The sequence below is a fragment of the Heliangelus exortis genome, chromosome 1, assembly GCF_036169615.1.
Source record: "Heliangelus exortis chromosome 1, bHelExo1.hap1, whole genome shotgun sequence".
NCBI lineage: Eukaryota > Metazoa > Chordata > Aves > Apodiformes > Trochilidae > Heliangelus > Heliangelus exortis.
In genome coordinates this window covers 1764758-1784235 of record NC_092422.1, presented here as the reverse complement: position 1 = coordinate 1784235, position 19478 = coordinate 1764758, and the positions used below count along the sequence as shown (strand labels likewise).

Here is a 19478-nt window from a genome sequence, read left to right as displayed (position 1 = left end):
AGGAATTGAGTTGTGGTTAAAACACGAGGTGAGACAGAGCTGAGTGTCAGGAGGCAAATGTGACCATCACTCAGTTTTTCACCAGTTCAGTGATTCAGATCCACTCTTTTGTCTCCAGTTAGCCTGGAAATGTTGTGTGATCAGTAACCTGACCTCTCTGGGTGCAAGCACTGGATCTGAAATTGAAATTATTCCATGCTCCCAGGGCTAGTGGTGGCAATGTTACTTACTGCTCAAGCCATCTCAACTTCCCTGGCTTGTGATTTTTGCCAGAATTATCACCAAAAGTGGTTGTCTTTCTGGTGGGAAGCCTCTTTTCACTTCCCTGTCCGTGTTTATTTGCAGTCAGATGGAAAATAAAGGCTCAAAACTGTGGTTAAAACATATTCAATCAACTATGAAGAAGCTGAAGTTCTCCAAAGCAGCACTTAGGTATTGCTGGGGAAGTGTGATGGACCAGCACATAAGAGAAAGCCTAAACAAGAGAGCACACTCCTGTATTAATTATTCAGCAATTTGTGTGGATGTATGATCACAACACAACCAGGATTTTTTTCCCAAGAATTTAAAGGAATTAATTTCCCTAAGGTTTTCTGTGCAGAGATGCACACGGTCTGATCACAGAACTGTTCTGGTTGGAAAAGACCTTTGAGATCACTGAGTCCAACCATGAACCCAACTCTCCTGAGCTCAGTGCTAACCCACATTGCTCAGCACCACAGCTCCACAGCTTTTAAACATCTCCAAGGATGCTGATCCAAGCACCTCCTTGGGCAGCCTGGGCCAGTGTTTTTTCCCTTTCAGTGAAAAAGTCTCTTCTAGTATCCAACCTAAACCTCCCCTGATGCAACTTGAGGCCATTTCCTCTTGTTCTATCTCTTGTTCCTTGGCAGAAGAGCCCAACCCCTCCTGGCTCCAACCTTTCAGGGAGTTGTAGAGATCCAGAAGTTCTCCTCTCATCCTCCTTTTCTCCAGGCTGAACACCCCCAGCTCCCTCAGCTGCTCCTGACCATAGAATCAGAGAATGGTTTAAGCTGGAAGGGACCTCAAAGATCACCTGGTTCCAACCTCCCTGCCCATGGGTACCAGCAGACCAGGTTGCTCACAGCCCCATCCAACCTTCTGCTGAACACTTCCAGGGATGGGGCATCCAGAGCATCCCTAGGAAACCTGCTCCAGTACCTCACCACCCTCACATTAAGGACTTTTTCTTAGTGCCCAACCTAAATCTACCCTCCTTCCAGTTTAAAACCATCACCCCTTTTTCTATCACTACATGCCCTTGTAAAAAGTCCCTCTCCAGCTTCTCTCTAGGTCCCCTTCAGGTAGTGGGAGGCCCCTCTAAGTTCTCCCTTTTCTTCTCTAGGCTGAACCATCCCAACTTTCTCAGCCTGTCCTCACAGGAGAGCTGCTCCAGCACCCTGATCACCTTCATGGCCATCCTCTGGACTTGCTCCAACAGCTCCAAGTTTTTTTGTGTTGGGTGCTCCAGACCCTTCCCCAGCTCCATTCCCCTTCTCTGGACACACTCCAGCCCCTCAATGTCCTTCTTGGCAGGAGGGACCCAAAAGTGGGATGAGGTTCAACAAGGCCAAGTGCCGGGTCCTGCACTGTGGCCACAACAACCCCATGGGGAGCTCCAGGCTGGGCAGAGAGTGGCAGAAAGGGAGCTGGGATTGCCAGGAAGCTGAAGAGGAGGCAGCAGTGTGCCCAGGTGGCCAAGAAGGCCAATGGCATCCTGGGCTGGCTCAGGAAGAGCGTGGCCAGCAGGTCCAGGGAAGGGATTCTGCCCCTGTGCTCAGCTCTGGGGAGGCCAGAGCTTGAGTCCTGTGTCCAGTTCTGGGCCCCTGAGCTCAGGAAGGAGCTTGAGGTGCTGGAGCAGGTCCAAAGGAGGCAACTGGGCTGGGGAAGGGATCCAGCAGAAATGCTGTGAGGAAGGGCTGAGGGAGCTGGGGGTGTTGAGGCTGGAGAAGAGGAGGCTCAGGGGAGACCTCATCACTCTCTCCAAGTCCCTGAAAGGAGGTTGGAGCCAGGGGGGGGTTGGGCTCTTTTCCCAGGCAACTCTCAGCAAGACAAGAGGCCATGGTCTCAAGTTGTGCCAGGGGAGGTTTAGGTTGGACATTAGAAAGAATTTCTTGATGGAGAGGGGGATCAGGCATTGGAATGGGCTGCCCAGGGAAGGGGTGGATTCTCCATCCCTGGAGCTATTTCAAAAGAGCCTGGATGTGGCACTGAGTGCCATGGGCTGGGAACCACGGGGGGAGTGGATCAAGGGTTGGACTTGATGAGCTCTGAGCTCCCTTCCATCCCAGCCAGTTCTATGATTCTGTGATTCTATATCTGTGACCCCAGGATTTGAGGTGCAGCCTCCCCAGTGCCCAGGGATGATCCCTGCCCTGCTCCTGCTGGCCACCCCAGGATGCTGGTGGCCTTCTTGGCTACCTGGGCACACTGCTGGCTGACATTCAGCTGATGTCCCTGGAAGGGAAAATTCTGTGGTAGCACAAATTCTGTGCTTCTCCTGTCATGTGCTGGGCAACTTCCTCCCTTCACTCACCCTCCATCCATAGGAATGAAGAGGAGAAGGCAACACACACTCCTTGGCTGCCTGGAAAAAGGAAAGTTGCTGTGCCCATCTGATACTGGAGATAAGGCAATTTATGGCTGGCTTAATTGTAATTGCAAAATATTTGTGGCCTGCAGCTGACAAGAAGGGGAAGTGAAACAATAGTTCTTTCACTTGCATAAATTCCCTCTAAATTTTAAAGGGAGTATTACAGGATCTTAAAAGAATAGCTAGTAATGAATTCATAGATTTCCAGAAGAAAACAGAAGGCTCTAGTGACTTCAGAATTATTTTATCTCAATGCTATTTTTCTGCCTGTAGGAAAGACTCTCCTTTTTAGAAAAGGAATTCCCTGGGGGCTTTTAAATCATTATAAAAGGCCTAAACCAGTAACATGAAGGTAAAATGATTCCTTACAGCCCCAACCCTGGGTTCTGCTTGTCCTGAAGCCTGCAGCAATATGCACTCATGCAAATCTTAACCTTTTATTTATACAGGACACACAGACTGGCCAGCCAGTGCTAGGATAACATTCCTGAGACAATTTAAGACCTTCAGTCAACTTAATTTTCAAGTCAAATAGAGTTACAAGAGGAAAGAACCATTTGCCATAAGCATCCTATTAATTTCAGGGCATAAATCAAATTATTCACTGAAAACCACCAAGGCCTCAACCTTGGGTCATTTTTCTCAATGCTGCCAGTTTCAGCTGAATCTCAGTTCTGCAGCTCATGTTTGAATTATTGACATTTGTTTTAAATGATCATTAAAAGGGCTCAGTGAAAGGAGGGGGGTGACAGTGCTGCAAACACAGATGTCAGCTCAGCTCCACAAAAAATCCCAGCAAGGCCAATAAATTAAAAAAAACAGGGTTCATTCCAAACATGAATTTTCTAGCACTGTTGCCTCATGCCAGTTAATAGCAGGAAAAAAACCCTGGGAACTGGTAGCTGGGGGTTCCCAAGCAGGATTTTCTTTAGAGAAAATGTCACTTCACAGAATCATTGAATAACTTGGGCTGGAAGGGAGATATTGGTTCAAGCTTGGAGAAATAGATGAGGTTTCTCAAGGCTGTGTTCAATCAAGTCCTGAATGTCTCCAAGGGATGACATTCCTCCCCCTTCCTGATTCCCTGTTTCTGTTTTTCCTTCTATTTAATCAAAATTTTCTGGGTTTCCATCAGTCCTCCTTCCACCTTCAAAAAAACCCCACCCAACAACCAGGCTCAAGTCTTCTCCATCCCATCCTCACTGGGTAGCTGGAGATCACCAAAACTATTACAATTTCCTTCCTTATGCTCAGCAAGCCCAATTTTCTCAGCTTCTTCATCATGTGCTGCAGAAAGAGAAAAGAAGGCTCTGTGGAGACCTAATAGCAAAATTCCAGAACATGAAGGGTCCTCCAGGAAGGCTGCAGAGGGACTGTTTGCAAGGGCCTGGAGGGATGGGATGAGGGGCAATGGCTTTAAATTAGAGGAGATTTAGATTGGATGTCAGGAAAAAGCTCTGTACCAGGAGGGGGGTGGAAAACTGGCAGAGGTTGCCCAGGGAGGTGGTTGAGGTCTCATCCCTGGAGATGTTCAAGGTGAGGCTTGAGGAGGCTCTGAGCACCCTGAGCTGGGTGAGGGTGTCCCTGATACTGCAGGGGTTTTACTAAATGACCTTTAGAGGTCCCTTCCAACCCAAATTATTCTGTGATTCCACAAATCATGAAAACAGAACCAGTTGGGGTACCCACTAAAGCTCCCAATCTCATCACAAATTGCTCTGCCAGAGTCCAAGGAAATAGTATTTTTCCTCCTGTCTGGGATTTTTAACAGCAAGATAATGCAATTTTAATTAATATTTTTTTAAAAATACAGGAAACTGCAATGGAAATGCAGGGATTTATTGTTACAGGTTTAATTGTACCTGGGTAATGTATTGCTGACTCTGCATGGGAACACATCAGGAAGAAATAATGACATGGAACTCAGAAATGATCCTTAACTGACCAAAAAATGGAATGGAAATCAGGAATGTAGCTCAAAAAGATCTGGGAGCTCAGCAAGGGCCATAACACCCAATGAGACACAGAAATAAGTTTTATCTTAAGAAATTGGCTTCATGAGGACCAGTAGTGTGAATCAATGTTAGCAATATATTAGCAGAATTAATATTTTTTTCTGTGAAAGCATCAACCAGATTGTAAACTCGTTAATGAATTTCTTGCATCAAATGGTCTGATAAGAGAAAAATGAAATCTGGTTGTAATTTTTGAGATATTTCTGGTATTTTTCCCTAAGAGAACTTCAGTGTTGTCAGACAGCATCTTAAACACAGCATGGAAACTATAAACAAATGATACTGTGCCACGGGTGGGATGCAAAGATGTCTCACCCCAGGCTTCTCCCCAGGATAGGTTTTTCTGGAAAGCATCTGTGGGCATTGATTTTTCTTATTTGGAAAGGGAATTTCAGCCCAGGTCTCTCACTTCAGTGCTAAATAGACTTTTGTACAAAAGCTGGGGAGTTCTTCTCAGTGAGGGTTATTTTGAAGAAGCAGGAATGTTGCTCAGTGTCCTTAAACCCATTATCACAGAATTATAGAATGGTTGGACTGGATGAGCTTTAGAGGTCCCTTCCAACCCAAATTATTCTATGATTCCACAAACTCCTGGTGTTTCCTTGCTCAGCCCATGTTAATCCTGATTAACAGGATCATTCCAGAGAAGCCAGATGGATCTTCCTCTCTCAGAAGCCTTTAGGAGAGTGCTTAAAAACAGGCTAAGGTGTGAAAATGGCAAACATTCCCTGTAATTTTACAACACTGCACCATGCCTCAGCATCATCACCCAGGCACAAGGAAATTGCTGTTCCAGGGGAATTACCTAACATCAATTAGTATTTAAAACCTGCTATATCACCACAGGAACCCTGGCCAAGGACCAGAACAAAGTTATAGAACTGCACTTCCTCATGTCAAGCAAACTGGAAAGTACAGAAGAAGCAGAAGAGATGACCATTACTCATAGCTATGTAAAAAAAAAAACCTTTCTGAAACCACAGAGACAAAAAAAAACCAAACAGCAAAGCACTCTAAATTCTGACACTCTTCCTCTAACACAGTCCTTAAGGACCACACTGGGTATGATGTGATTTTTTTTGTTTTAAAGCAGAGTTTTATTTAGAAATTCCTGCTGATGCTGTTTGCTCCTTTATCAAGAGTTTTTCATTGCTGATAAAAAATGCATTGCTAACCATAGGCAGTTTCCCCACACTCCACTGCCAGTTGGTTTCTTCTTGGTTTTGTGGGTGTTTTTATTATTATACCCTTCAGGATCCTTAAAAGGTGACAAAGGTGACATCAACCATGAAGCTTCACTGATGACCCAGCTCTAGAAAATACCTTTGAAACTGCAAGACAGATTTGCCTTAAAGATTTCAACTCTGAAATGTGAACAATGGAAGGGAAGGCATTGAGAGGGACAGATTTTGAAAACCCACCAGTGAAAGAAAATTTTAAAAATTGTTAAAATATTTTTACACTGTGTCCAACAACTTGGTTTGTGTGAGGCTCAAATGAGAGAGTCCAGAGCCCAGTGATTCATGGGCACCCACCTGCCCCAAGCTGTAATGGAATAAATTGCTGAGTTGATGTCATCTGTAAAAGTCTAGACTTTGAAATCAATTTAGTTTTAGTTCTCTCTTTTACTAAAAATACCCTAAGAATTATTTTAAATGTTCATGACACCTTTTTTTTTTTTTTTTCAGCTCAATATTTCCTCACTAAAAGTTGCTTTAGAAAGCCATATTCAGTGGGATTTAGACAGGAATTAGGATTACAGCCATGAAAAATGAAATTGCAGTAAAAATAATGTTTCTAAAAAGACAGGTACCAAAACAACCCTGAATTTACCTCAACCATCATCTCACACTTCATTCTGACCTCAGCCTGAACTTCAGCAGAAGGCTGAGGACCAGGCAGACAACTTGAAGGGTTTGCAGACTGTACCTTAGCAAGCAGCTGATGGCAACTGCTCCTGAGCAGCTTGTCAGGAAACTGGCAAAGAATAAAACACTCTGATGCTTTAGTTTGAGCCTTTTTGTAAAAAAAAAAAATAGAAATAAAATGACTACAGACATTGAAATGCAGAGCTCAGGTGCATGTGGCACAACTTTGTTAGAACCAGGTGGGAGTTCTGGATGAAAAGGACAGATCCAGAAAAAGGCAACAGGATTTGAGGTTTTTTTCTACAGGGAGACCCAAAATGATTTTGCTTCCCATTTAGTGATCTGTTTGTGATGGCTTTCATAGTTACAAACCCAGCAGAGTGAGTGGTTTTTTTCTCCTTTGCATAAAAAGGCTGCAAACTAAAGAAACGTTATCTAAAGCACTGAAGAGTATCAGAACCTGTGGGTCAGCAGGAATCCTGATCATCAAAATGTGGATTTGTTGCCTGTTACAGAAAACTAAGAAAGGTCAAGATGTAAATTTGTGATTCATTTCTCAAAGGGCACAGCAAGAGAAGCTTCTGAGTCACACACAAGGAAACAAAACCAACGTTGGCTTCTTCTGACCATGAAGTCACCTGAAGGCTTTGCAGCTCAGCACACATCAATTAAACCTTCCTGGCAGTACCAATGCTGCTACTGCAAAAAAATCCAGCACCTCTCCTTTCTCTTAATGATGCTCCAGGGTTTTATTGGATTTCATTGCTTATAAACAATCAATATGTTCTGCTCAGGCTATCAGCAAGCTGAGTTGTTCAGCCTGGAGAAGAGAAGGATCCAGGGAGCCCTTGGAGCAGCTTCCAGTGCCTGAAGGGGCTCCAGAAAAGCTGAGGAGGGACTTTGGACAAGGGCCTGGAGGGATGGGATGAGGGGGAAGGGTTTCCAGCTGCAAGAGGGGAGATGGAGAGGAGATGGGAGGGAGAAATTGTTTGGGGTGAGGGTGCTGAGCCCCTGTCCCAGGGTGCCCAAGGAAGCTGTGGCTGCCCCATCCCTGGCAGTGTCTCAGCCCAGGTTGGATGGGGCTTGGAGCAACCTGGGCTGTGGGAGGGGTCCCTGCACATCCAGGGGTTGGGACTGGAGGAGCTGGAAGGTCCCTTCCAACCCAAACCCTTCTATAATTCTGTGATTCTATGATTCAATGATACACAATTCATGTTTTCCTCTCTAAAATTTAAAGCATAAAACAAAATCTGCCATGTAAAACAGAACTCACAAGAGCAACAAGAACAATTAGATAAACATTACTTCAAGAACTCATTTTTCTTAAAACTATCTCAAGATCTTTCCAACAAACACCTTTATATCAGAAAATGTCAGTCACTTTTCCCAAGGGAGTGGAGTGGTAGGGCAGGGGGTGATGGATTAAAACTGGAAGAGGGGAGATGAAAATCAGGCATGAGGAGGAAACTCTTCACCCTGAGGGTGCTGAGCCCCTGTCCCAGGTTGCCCAAGGAAGCTGTGGCTGCCCCATCCCTGGCAGTGTCTCAGCCCAGGTTGGATGGGGCTTGGAGCAACCTGGGCTGTGGGAGGGGTCCCTGCACATCCAGGGGTTGGAACTGGAGGAGTTTTTGAGTCCCTTCCAACCCAAACCACTCTTGGATTCTATCCTACAAAGTTATTTTTGACATTTTGGGGTACAAAAGCAGCAGTTGTGCTTCAGGAAGATGAGTTTGCATTGGGGAATAGCACACTGCTGATTTCTGAGCAGAACTGGATATTCATGGAACCATGAAATGGTTTGGGTTGGAAGGGACCTTAAAGATCTCCCATTTCCAAGGCCCTGCATGGGCAAATACCTCAGCACTGTGTGTGGCACAGCTCCTGGCACACCAGGGGACAGACAGAGCCCCTTTTGGGGACAACACCATCTGCTGTAGACCCTGTCCCAGGTTGCCCAAGGAAGCTGTGGCTGCCCCATCCCTGGCAGTGTCTCAGCCCAGGTTGGATGGGGCTTGGAGCAACCTGGGCTGTGGGAGGGGTCCCTGCCCATGGAATTGGGGTTGGAACTGGAGGAGCTGGAAGGTCCCTTCCAACCCAAACCAGTCTGGGATTCCCTGATTCCATCTCTGCATTCAGCTCAGTTTGCACAGGATGCAACAACCAACTCTGATGTACAAATCCTGTAATAAACTTCCCTTTTTTACCTTCCTCACTAAACAGAAACCAAAAGCCAAGTGCAGCAAGAGTTCTTGACAGCTGGGTACTAAAAAACCTGAAGGTATAATTATTAAATTACAGCTTGGTTAAATGTGCAGGAAAGCCTTTAAGAAGTGTCACACCAATTGTCACCAGGGGATCAAATGCCACCTATATTTTAGCAAATTAGGATCAGAAGTAATTAATACAAGAAGGAAACAGCAACAGACAGGCACATCAGCTTATTTATTATAATCTACTATTGACACTCATGTTCCAGCCAAGCCAACCCCAACAAAACCCATGTGGTATTTTTCTAGTTCTGGAAACAATGACCCAATGGAAAGTAACACCCACAGGGAAATTGTTTCTGATGGATGCAAACTGAAAGAGTCAATGAAATATTTGTAAATTAGCAGAAGGCTTATTGGTTTACATAGTAATATAGCCAGGTGTCAGCTGAAATTTCTTTTATGGCTTTTTCAGTTTTGAAAGTTTTCACCATCTTTCAAGTTTTCATCAGCAGAAAAATACAAAAAGCTGCAGCTCTCTGGTGAAATCCATACTGATGCACTCCAAAGGAGCTGTGCCAAGGAGCCATCATTTTATACCTAAATGCCATCTGAAACAATTGTTCTAAAAAAGGACAAGATTTGCCTTTAAAACCAGAACAAAATGACTTTTTTTTTGCTTCTTTCCACACAATTTCTGATTGCTCTGTTGTAAAACTGATACTAAAGCTGAAGGGTAGGGAGCTTTTGAAGGCAGGGGAGGTGGAGCACTGAGTTTCTCAAGCTGGAAGGTTACTGTAGGAAACACTGATGGGAGGCACAGGATTTGCCTACAGACAGCTGAATAACTCTGAAAACCAGCCTGGAAATTATTTCAGATGTACATTTCTGCCACACACAAAAAAAGGTGGCCTGAAAGGCTGGAACTGAGACTGAAGTCACATCCCAAGTTATGGATGGACTGGGTGACAGGACTCTGACCTTGGAGAAAAGCATCAGTTTGCAGAAGTCCCCCTGAAAGAGCAGCCACTAAATAACTGAATAATCCCCACGATGTGGGGCCAGGTCCAGTTTTGTTCATCAGTGCTCTTGATGGGGGGAGAGAGTTTGCCCTCAGTAAATTTGGGAGGGTTGGTGGACACACCAGAAGGTTGTGCTGCTATCCCACAGGATCTGGACAGGCTGGAGAGATGGGCAAAAGTGGAATTTGTGAAGTTCAACAAGGCCAAGTGTAGAGTCCTCCATCTGGGCTGGAATAACCCCCACCACCAGTGCAGATCCAGGGATCTCCTGCTGGGAAGCAGCTCCTTGGAGTCCCAGTGGAGAGGAAATTCCCCAGGGATCTCCAATGTGTCCTGGTGGCATCCTGGGGGGCATCAGGAAAAGTGTGTCCAGCAGATCCAGGGAGGTTCTCCTCCCCCTCTGCTCTGCCTTAGGGAGACCAAACTGGGAATGCTGGCTCCAGTTTGGGGCTCCCCAGTTGAGGAGAGACTGGGATCTACTGGAGAGAGGCCAAGGGAGAGCTGGGAGGGTGCTGAAGGGACTTTGAGCATCTGTGTGTTTGTGTGATTGTCCAGAAGGGTTGGACCAGGATGTCCCTTCCAACACCTACCTATGATTCTCTGATACTTTGAGTCTGTGTCTGAGATGCTCCTGATTCCACTCAAGAATCCCAACTCTCTCCTTAGAGAATTCACCTTCCAGTTTGCTTTCAAACAGGACACCTGGCATGAGAAGTGAATTTCCCAGGAATGTTTAATTCAGTTTTGGTCAAGAAGACAAGAAGCTGAGGACCTACAAGAAGGCAATAACCCCAGAAGTGCTGCAAGACATAAAAAATCTGAACAGGTTGAGGGGAAACATGATGGGATTTAGAAATGGGCAAAGCCCTGCAGAGTTCAAGCAGCAGAAGGGCTGTCAGCACCAGGGCAACTAAATGGAGAAATACTGATGGCAAGGTGGCCACCACTATGGACCTAAGAGCTTAAAATAAAATAACTTAAAATAAAAGTTGAATTTTTAGCATGTTTATCTCAGCACGTTCATTCTCAACATGTTCATTTATATGAATATGTTATATGAATTTAATATAATGAATTTAATATGAATTTAATATATTGATATGAATATATTTATATGAACATATGTAGTAATTTTCTCCCAACTGCTTTTCTGGTTTAACCATTTTTTCTCCATTTCATATGATGTTTTCTTACCATGTCTATCAAAATCTTACTACACCCTTTTGGTTGTAAGCTCTGCATTTGCTTACACTGAATGATTCTTCCCTTTCAAACCATCACCTCACCCTTCAGGTCCTTCTCCAAAACTGTTTATATTAAATCATTACGTTAAATAAATTCTTATTCCCTTTCAAACCACCCCCTCACCCTTCAGTTCCTTCTCCAAAATTGTTTATATTAAATCATTATGTTAAATAAATTCTTATTCCCTTTCAAACCATCACCTCGTCCTTCAGTTCCTCCTCCAAAATTATTTATATTAAATCATTATGGTCAACAAATGATTCTTTCCTTTCAAACCATCCCCTCACCCTTCAGTTCCTTCTCCAAAATTGTTTATATTAAATCATTATGGTCAAGAAATGATTCTTTCCTTTCAAACCATCCCCTCACCCTTCAGTTCCTCCTCCAAAATTATTTATATTAAATCATTATGGTCAACAAATGATTCTTTCCTTTCAAACCATCCCCTCACCCTTCAGTTCCTTCTCTAATATTGTTTATATTAAATTATTATGGTCAATAAAATACCAGTTTCCTCAGTACCTTCAACACTCACATACATTTCAGAAGGAAGAGCCAGGTGAGAGAGAAACCAGGCCCTTGCCAGCAAAACCTCCTTCCCTTCTAAACCCCACAGTGTTTCCTTTAATCCCACATCCTCTCTATCTCTCCATCAGTTATTAATCCATGAGAAAACCCTCACCACCCTTCCTGGAACAACGTCCTTCTTTTACGTAAGCAGAGACTGAGTGGGAAGTTTGCTGAGAGCTCCTGGCACAAGGGATCAGATGAATCACCCTTATCCCCAGCCTTACTGACTCTTTTCTTGAAGGACACTTTCCCTATTAAAAAAAAAACAAACAAACAAACCCACCCCATGTTGCTCATGGGTATCACTCTCCCATGGGATCACATCCATCCCCCTGCCTGCTGGGAAGTTGGGTTTCTTCATCTGGAACTCACAGGGATCCTTCTGGAGCCCTTTTCAACAGTTAGGGCACAATTGTGGCTTTCTCGTGGCACTGAGGATGGATTTAGCAGCACTTTACACACTGTTGTTTATACTTAAGCAGTTCCACACTTGAGTTGAGATTGGAGCTCTTGGGTGAATGCAGCTGGAGCCCAGTGCTCCAGAACCCTGGATTTTGATCTTATAGCAACCTTCCAATATCTGAAGGGGCTCCAAGAAAGCTGGGGGAGGGCTTTGGACACAGGGGGGTAGGGAGAGGAGAAGGGAAATGGGTTAAAACTTGGAGAGAAAGGGGAGGTTGAGGTTGGAGAGAGGGAAGAAATTCTTGAATTTGAGGGTGCTGAGCCCCTGTCCCAGGGTGCCCAAGGAAGCTGTGGCTGCCCCATCCCTGGCAGTGTCTCAGCCCAGGTTGGATGGGGCTTGGAGCAACCTGGGCTGTGGGAGGGGTCCCTGCCCATCCAGGGGTTGGAACTGGAGGAGCTGGAAGGTCCCTTCCAACCTGGCCTTCAAAATTTCCAGGCAGCCACCACTTCCTTGGGCAACCTCTTCCAGGGTCTCCCCACCCTCAAATTCCAGAATTTCTTCCCCATCTCCAACCTCAATCTCTCAAAAGGGGAGATTGAGGTTGGAGATGGGGAAGAAATTCTGGAATTTGAGGGTAGGGAGAGACTGGAACAGGTTGAGAGAGTTGGGGGTGTTCAGCCTGGAGGAGAGGAGAGGAGGAAGAGGAAGAGAAGAGAAAAAAGAGAAGAGACGGAGAAAGGAAGAGGGAGAGGAGAAGGTTCTGGGGAGACCTTAGAGCACCTGAAGGGGCCCTACAGGAAAGCTGAGGAGGGACTTTTTTAAGGGTGTGTACCAATAGGACAAGGGGAAATGTTTTTAAGCTGCAAGAAAGGAGACTGAGGTTAGACATGAGGAAGAAATTCCTGAATTTGAGGGTAGGGAGAGCCTGGAACAGGTCAGGAAGGGATTTGAAAAAGAGCAGGATGAAGGGGAGAGGTTTCAAGCTGAAAGAGAGGAGATTTACATTAGGTATTACGAAGAAATTCTTGAATTTGAGGGTGCTGAGCCCCTGTCCCAGGGTGCCCAAGGAAGCTGTGGCTGCCCCATCCCTGGCAGTGTCTCAGCCCAGGTTGGATGGGGCTTGGAGCAACCTGGGCTGTGGGAGGGGTCCCTGCCCATGGAATTGGGGTTGGAACTGGAGGAGCTGGAAGGTCCCTTCCAACCCAAACCATTCTATGAGTCTGTGATTCTTGAGGGTTTTCTCCCACCTCTTGTGAAAAGCCATTTCCATCTGAGACCTTGCCTTTGACTTACTGGTCCCCCTGCTCCAAAGAACAACCCTGCTGCAAGGATTTGTGGGTGTGCTCCCACTTATCTTTTGCTCATCAACAACAGAGCAAAATACCTGAATCTGCAGTTTTTTAGTGAGAACGAAGTTGTTTAGCAGACAAGGAAATGCAACTACTATAAATATCTGAGATGCAGAAAAAGAACCCTGAATCCTGTCCTTTCCTTCCAGAGGAATATGGCTTGAATGAAGAACTTGACTTGCAACTTAGGTTTTCAATTAAAAAAAAAAAGAAAGTTCACTTTGAAATAAGCTTGAAGACAAGTTCTACAAAAGAATCACAGAATCCCAGACTGGTTTGGGTTGGAAGTGACCTTCCAGCTCCTCCAGTTCCAAGCCCTGGATGTGCAGGGACCCCTCCCACAGCCCAGGTTGCTCCAAGCCCCATCCAACCTGGGCTGAGACACTGCCAGGGATGGGGCAGCCACAGCTTCCTTGGGCACCCTGGGACAGGGGCTCAGCACCCTCAAATTATAGAATTTCTTCTAATATGTCATCTCAATCTCTCTTTTTTCCAGTTTATACTGTTCTTCCTCATCCCATCCCTCCAGGCCCTTGTCCCAAGTCCATGTCCAACCTCAATCTTCTCTCTTCCAGTTTAAAGCCATTATCCACTGTCCCATCTCTCCATATCTTTGTCCAAACTCCCTCCCCAGCTTTCCTGGAGCCCCTTCAGGCACTGGAAGATGCTCCAAGGTCTCCCTGGATCCTTCTCTTCTCCAGGCTGAACACCCCCAAATCTCCCAGCCTGGTTCCAGAGCTGCTCCAGCCCTCTCATCATCTTTGTGGCCTCCTCTGGACTCACTCCAGCAGTTCCATGTCATTCCTGTGCTGGGGGCTCCAGAACCAGCCCCACCTCTCCTAAAGAACTGGGTCAGTGGGAGCCCAATTCCTGGGCCAAGAAACCACTAGAGATCAGCAGCAACCCCAGCAACTGGAACCATGCATGTAAATCATCTGTGGAACCAGCCCACATGCAGAGGAATAGCACATGCAGGACTTTATTTTTTATTATTGCAATTTTCATTCTTTCACAACTGATTCAACTCTTTTTAGTTTGATGCTTTAATGCCAATTATATAAAAAAAAAAAAATAAAACCAATATTCCTGGGGCAGCCACAGGTTTCTAAGTTCATAGTACAGAAAGCCCACACCATCCAAACAAAACAGCTCCAAAGGGAAACTCAAAGGGATGAAGATCCAGCCTGGTTTGTTATGTGCTTAGTTTGTAACACACACAAAATTTTGCCAGACATCCAGAGGAAATGGGAATCCCTTGGCAAGGATGATGTTCCAATGGCCTCCCAGAGCAGCCAGAACCCACCAGAGCCACTCAGAACCTGCCTGGACTATCTGCTCATTTTTTTGGTCCTTTTTGGGTTTGTTTCTTTTGAACATATTAAATCCACTTCTGGCATGACTTCCAAGTAAGAGCATTAACTGCTGACAGCCAGCCATGTGTGTAAGTATGGAATTATCTTAGGTAAGCATCAATTCCTAATTTTATCTCCAGTATCACAAGGAAATACTTTAAAAATGCTTCCATGGCCTGAACATTCAGTCAGCACAAATATTGATGTTTTAATATGGAAAAGCACAACCACACATACACACAGAGCAAAGACAGGGATTACCAGATAATTTTATAGAATACATAATATGCAGTTATATATTCTATCAAAATATATTTTATTATAATAATAAAAAATTATTATTTCCTCTGAGATCCCCAGATCTGATTCAGCCTTTCAGAAAGTCAGAGAACACAGCATAGCAGAGAACATATAACACAGGCTGTGATTTCTTCTGAGAGGCACACACATACTGCCAGGAGGGGTTAACTTAGTCCAGATATAATGGAATGCCAGCCAGGAAGCCCTTGGAGGCCTCTTTTGGTGCTTTTTTTTTTTTACTTCACTTACTGCTTTTCACATCAATGTTCCCCCCCCCCCCCAAGTATCAAACCCCTTCCAGCTGCTGAAAACAGAGGGATACAGGGATGTGCTGTCATACACTGGTAGTCACAGAATCCTAGAATTGGCTGGGTTGGAAGGGAGCTCAGAGCTCCTCAAGTCCAACCCTTGATCCACTCCCCCCGTGGTTCCCAGCCCATGGCACTCAGTGCCACATCCAGGCTCTTTTGAAAGAGCTCCAGGGATGGAGAATCCACCCCTTCCCTGGGCAGCCCATTCCAATGCCTGATCCCCCTCTCCAGCAAGAAATTCTTTCTAATGTCCAACCTAAACCTCCCCTGGCACAACTTGAGACCATGGCCTCTTGTCTTGCTGAGAGTTGCCTGGGAAAAGAGCCCAACCCCCCCCTGGCTCCAACCTCCTTTCAGGGACTTGGAGAGAGTGATGAGGTCTCCCCTGAGCCTCCTCTTCTCCAGCCTCAACACCCCCAGCTCCCTCAGCCCTTCCTCACAGCATTTCTGCTGGATCCCTTCACCAGCCCAGTTGCCTCCTTTGGACCTGCTCCAGCACCTCAAGCTCCTTCCTGAGCTCAGGGGCCCAGAACTGGACACAGGACTCAAGCTCTGGCCTCCCCAGAGCTGAGCACAGGGGCAGAATCCCTTCCCTGGACCTGCTGGCCACGCTGTTCCTCAGCCAGCCCAGGATGCCATTGGCCTTCTTGGCCACCTGGGCACACTGCTGCCTCCTCTTCAGCTTCCTGGCAATCCCAGCTCCCTTTCTGCCACTCTCTGCCCAGCCTGGAGCTCCCCATGGGCTTCTTGTGGCCAAAGTGCAGGACCCAGCACTTGGCCTTGTTGAACACATCATGTTGAACCTTCTTCAACACATCAATTTAAAATGCAAATTCCAGACTTTTAAGGTGCTGTGCCTGACTGCATCACCCGGGAAGGGTTTGCAGACAGGAAATTCCAAATCAACTCTGAAAAGGTCAACACAAGAAATGCAACTTTGTGAAGTGTGAGACAGCTTTCAATAGTTGCATTTTCCAATTTACCTGTAATTAATGAGACCTAAGACACAGGAACAGTGAACATTTATGGAATTCTAGGATGATACTGAAAACCAACAGCCTGTGAGCCACCATATTTCAATGTCATTTCCCATGAGTTCAAGTATTTAGTCTTGACCTGGCAAGCTGCCACTTGTGAAAGCAACAATGCTGCTCTGCTAATCTCTAAAATTCAGAGTTTGAAAGCAAGATATTTAATGATTACATTTTCATTAATCATATCAGAAATAAATATTCTGATCAAGATAACTGGATACAAAACAAGGATTATGGGATATGCTACTGAAGAACTAAAAAATCTCCAGCTTAGTAAAGGTCGACAATTCTTGGATGTACAAACTTGGATCCTCCACACATGTGAATCTTTTTCAGAAAAAAAATAAAAGTGAATTAAAAAATAAAGGTGACTGCTTTGGGGCTGCTCAACTGGTACCAAGTATCCTGCACACCATCTCCAGCAATATATTGCAGTATATTGAAAAGTCAACACTGCTGTTGCCAAACTACCCAAGGTTTTTCACTTCGCTCCTTTTAAATCCCACATTTTCACACTTCCAGCTCCCAAATGGAATTTAGGTTCCTTACCTTCATAATGTTTACTAAGTCTGTTTGATAATAACGATCTTGATGTGCATTGGCAGCTGCTAAAGTGAGGAGATAATCATTCCTTGCATGGATGGCCTTGGAATTGCACTCGGATCGTCGTGCTTTTAACTACAAGAGAAAAGAGAAGTTGAAAGGGAAGTACTCAGGAAAAGTTATATCACCAAATATGTCTTAACAGTGAATTAAAATGCATACAGATGCATTAAGTTGAAAATTCAAAGGATTCACAGCAATTCTGTTAATGGTAAATGGATGTCTCATGCATTTTCAGATGTAATTTCAGCTGCCATTTTCAAAGAGCAGCTGTAACTCTTCCTAGAAAAAAATTCCTTGTAAATTTGGTCATAAGTAGCTCTGCACTCTGGCTGCCCAGAGGGTGCTGTTATCTCCTCACTTGTTCTAACAATGCACCTTCCAAAACCTCAGTCATCTCCACATGCCAGAAAACTTCAGCCATGTGCCCCATGAACTCAGCTGCAAAGCAGGATGATAAGAAAAAAGTTGTTTTTTTTATACTCACCTTTACACTTGCCTTCTGCAAGCTTATTCTTGACTGAAAAAGACTAAGTTTGGACCTGAAAAAAAAAAAAAAGGAAAAGATGACTATTTTGTACCAGCACCTACAAAGCATTTTTATTTGTATAATAAATTTATAAATTTTTATTTGTATAATTTTAAGTAGAACTTAAGGATCAAGGGAAATACTGCAATGAATGCTGAGCTGCATCAATAGTATCCTCACTGCAGGTTCTGATATCTTTTCCACAGCTTACCCTGGTTTGGAAACAAAATATAAATACACCATGAAAGGGAAATCAGGTGCAAATCAAGTTGGTTTGGTGTTTGATGGATTTTTAGTTAGCTCCCCAGACACACAGTGCTATAAATATCAATTACTGGTCATCTGAAGGAATATTAATGCCAAATAGTAACTATATTCCAGGATGCTGGAGGAGTACCCATGTACACAGATATTTTTACAAGCTGAACTGGTCTGATTTTCATAGAAAAGATTAATGGAAGATAAATAAAAGAAGTGCTTCAATACCTGTTTGTTTTAAAAAGTAAATAGGAAAATAAGATCAAGTGAATGGCTACTTTAATCTGAACAATATTGCAGTATGAATCTGTCCCCAGATCCCCAGGCTCAAATTTTTGGTTGGTTGGTTTGTGGATTTTTTGCTTTCTTCAGGTTATTATAGATAATCTTATTAAAGTTCTTTTCATCACCCAGCCCTCAAAGTGAAAGCCAGACAAATTCTCACATGAAACCATAATTTCTTTTCATTCCTTGAAAAGAATTTTGAGTCATTTCTAAAAACAAAAAAATAAATAATTTCACACACACAAAAAAGGCTGATGCAACCTTACATAAGACAGGCCAAACTCCAAACTGAAATAATGTGATTTAATTCCTTTCTTGCAAGGAATGAAAGGAACCTCTTTAGGATGTCAAGGAGCATAAAAACCTAAAGCCTCAAAAATTTAGCTTCTCAACCCTTCTCCCCTTCCAAATGGAATAACCAAATTTGAGATCTGTGGAGAGATAAGGAACTAAGTAGCCTTTAATATTAAAAAAGTGTTTCCAAAAGGTCAAACTAGAGCTATTAGTTTAACTTCCTTTATAAAGAAACCACCCTAAATGAGTTTTACTTGACTGTCATGTTAAAACGTGCTTAAAATGGTCACAAAAATGTATTTAATAAGCAAAAAGAAAAAAAAATAAATGGGCACAACTGAGAGCAATGATCTTTCTTTTAAATAATACCAAGTGTGAAAACTAATACAAGCACAAATCTGCTTTAGACACAGGTAATTATTTATACAAATGCCATTATCAAAACATACTTGGCCTCAATATCAGCTTTCTCCCGAACTGCTTGAGCCATCTGTTCAGTCTCAAAATATTTCTTTTTGCCTTTAGCTAAATCTTTGACTGTCTCCTGTAGCTCAGCTTGGATCCTTGTCAACTGGTCCACACACTGAAAAAAAAAAATCAAAACCCCCCAAACAGTCAGGACACAAAGTATTGATTTTTTTTGCACCCAAATAATGCTTCCATCAGAAGTTTACTACTCCTGAGTACATTTATTAAAGCAATGTGGTCTCCAAGTCATTCCTGGTCAATTATTTATGCCTTAATTTTTTTTTAAAGCTGATAAGAACATAAAACTACATTTCTTACTCTCTGCTGCTGTTTAATAAATTCAAGGACAATTCACAAATTAAACATAAAAGTTGCAAAAGCTCTGGATAAGGAAATTAGTTGAAATAATTGGAATACAACTGGGAAGAACCAAAGGGATTTGGATCTACTACTGGAGGTGATACTACTGGAGCTCCTGGAAGGTGTCCAGAGGAGCCACTGAAATGCTCAGAGGGCTGAGCAGCTCCCTGGGAAGCCAGGCTGAGGGATTGGGGTTGTTCAGCCTGGAGAAGAGGAGGCTCCCAGGTGAGCTCAGAGCAACCTTCCAATATCTGAAGGGGCTCCAAGAAAGCTGGGGGAGGGCTTTGGACACGGGGGGGGTAGGGAGAGGAGAAGGGAAATGGGTTAAAACTTGGAGAGAAAGGGGAGATTGAGGTTGGAGATGGGGAAGAAATTCTGGAATTTGAGGGAG

General features: G+C 44.1%; 1 protein-coding gene across 3 annotated transcripts in view; it reads right to left on the bottom strand.

Moving 5' to 3' along the window:
- FCHSD2 (FCH and double SH3 domains 2) overlaps nt 1-19478 on the bottom strand; it is a 239321-nt gene that overhangs the window by 81800 nt on the left and 138043 nt on the right. For all 3 annotated transcript variants that reach the window (XM_071763988.1, XM_071763904.1, XM_071764071.1), the window contains exons 6-8: nt 18709-18842; nt 17381-17435; nt 16840-16968 (exon numbers count right to left, since the gene is read on the bottom strand). In XM_071763988.1, the coding sequence (XP_071620089.1) occupies nt 16840-16968; nt 17381-17435; nt 18709-18842 (318 nt within the window). The remainder of the gene's footprint in view (nt 1-16839; nt 16969-17380; nt 17436-18708; nt 18843-19478) is intronic.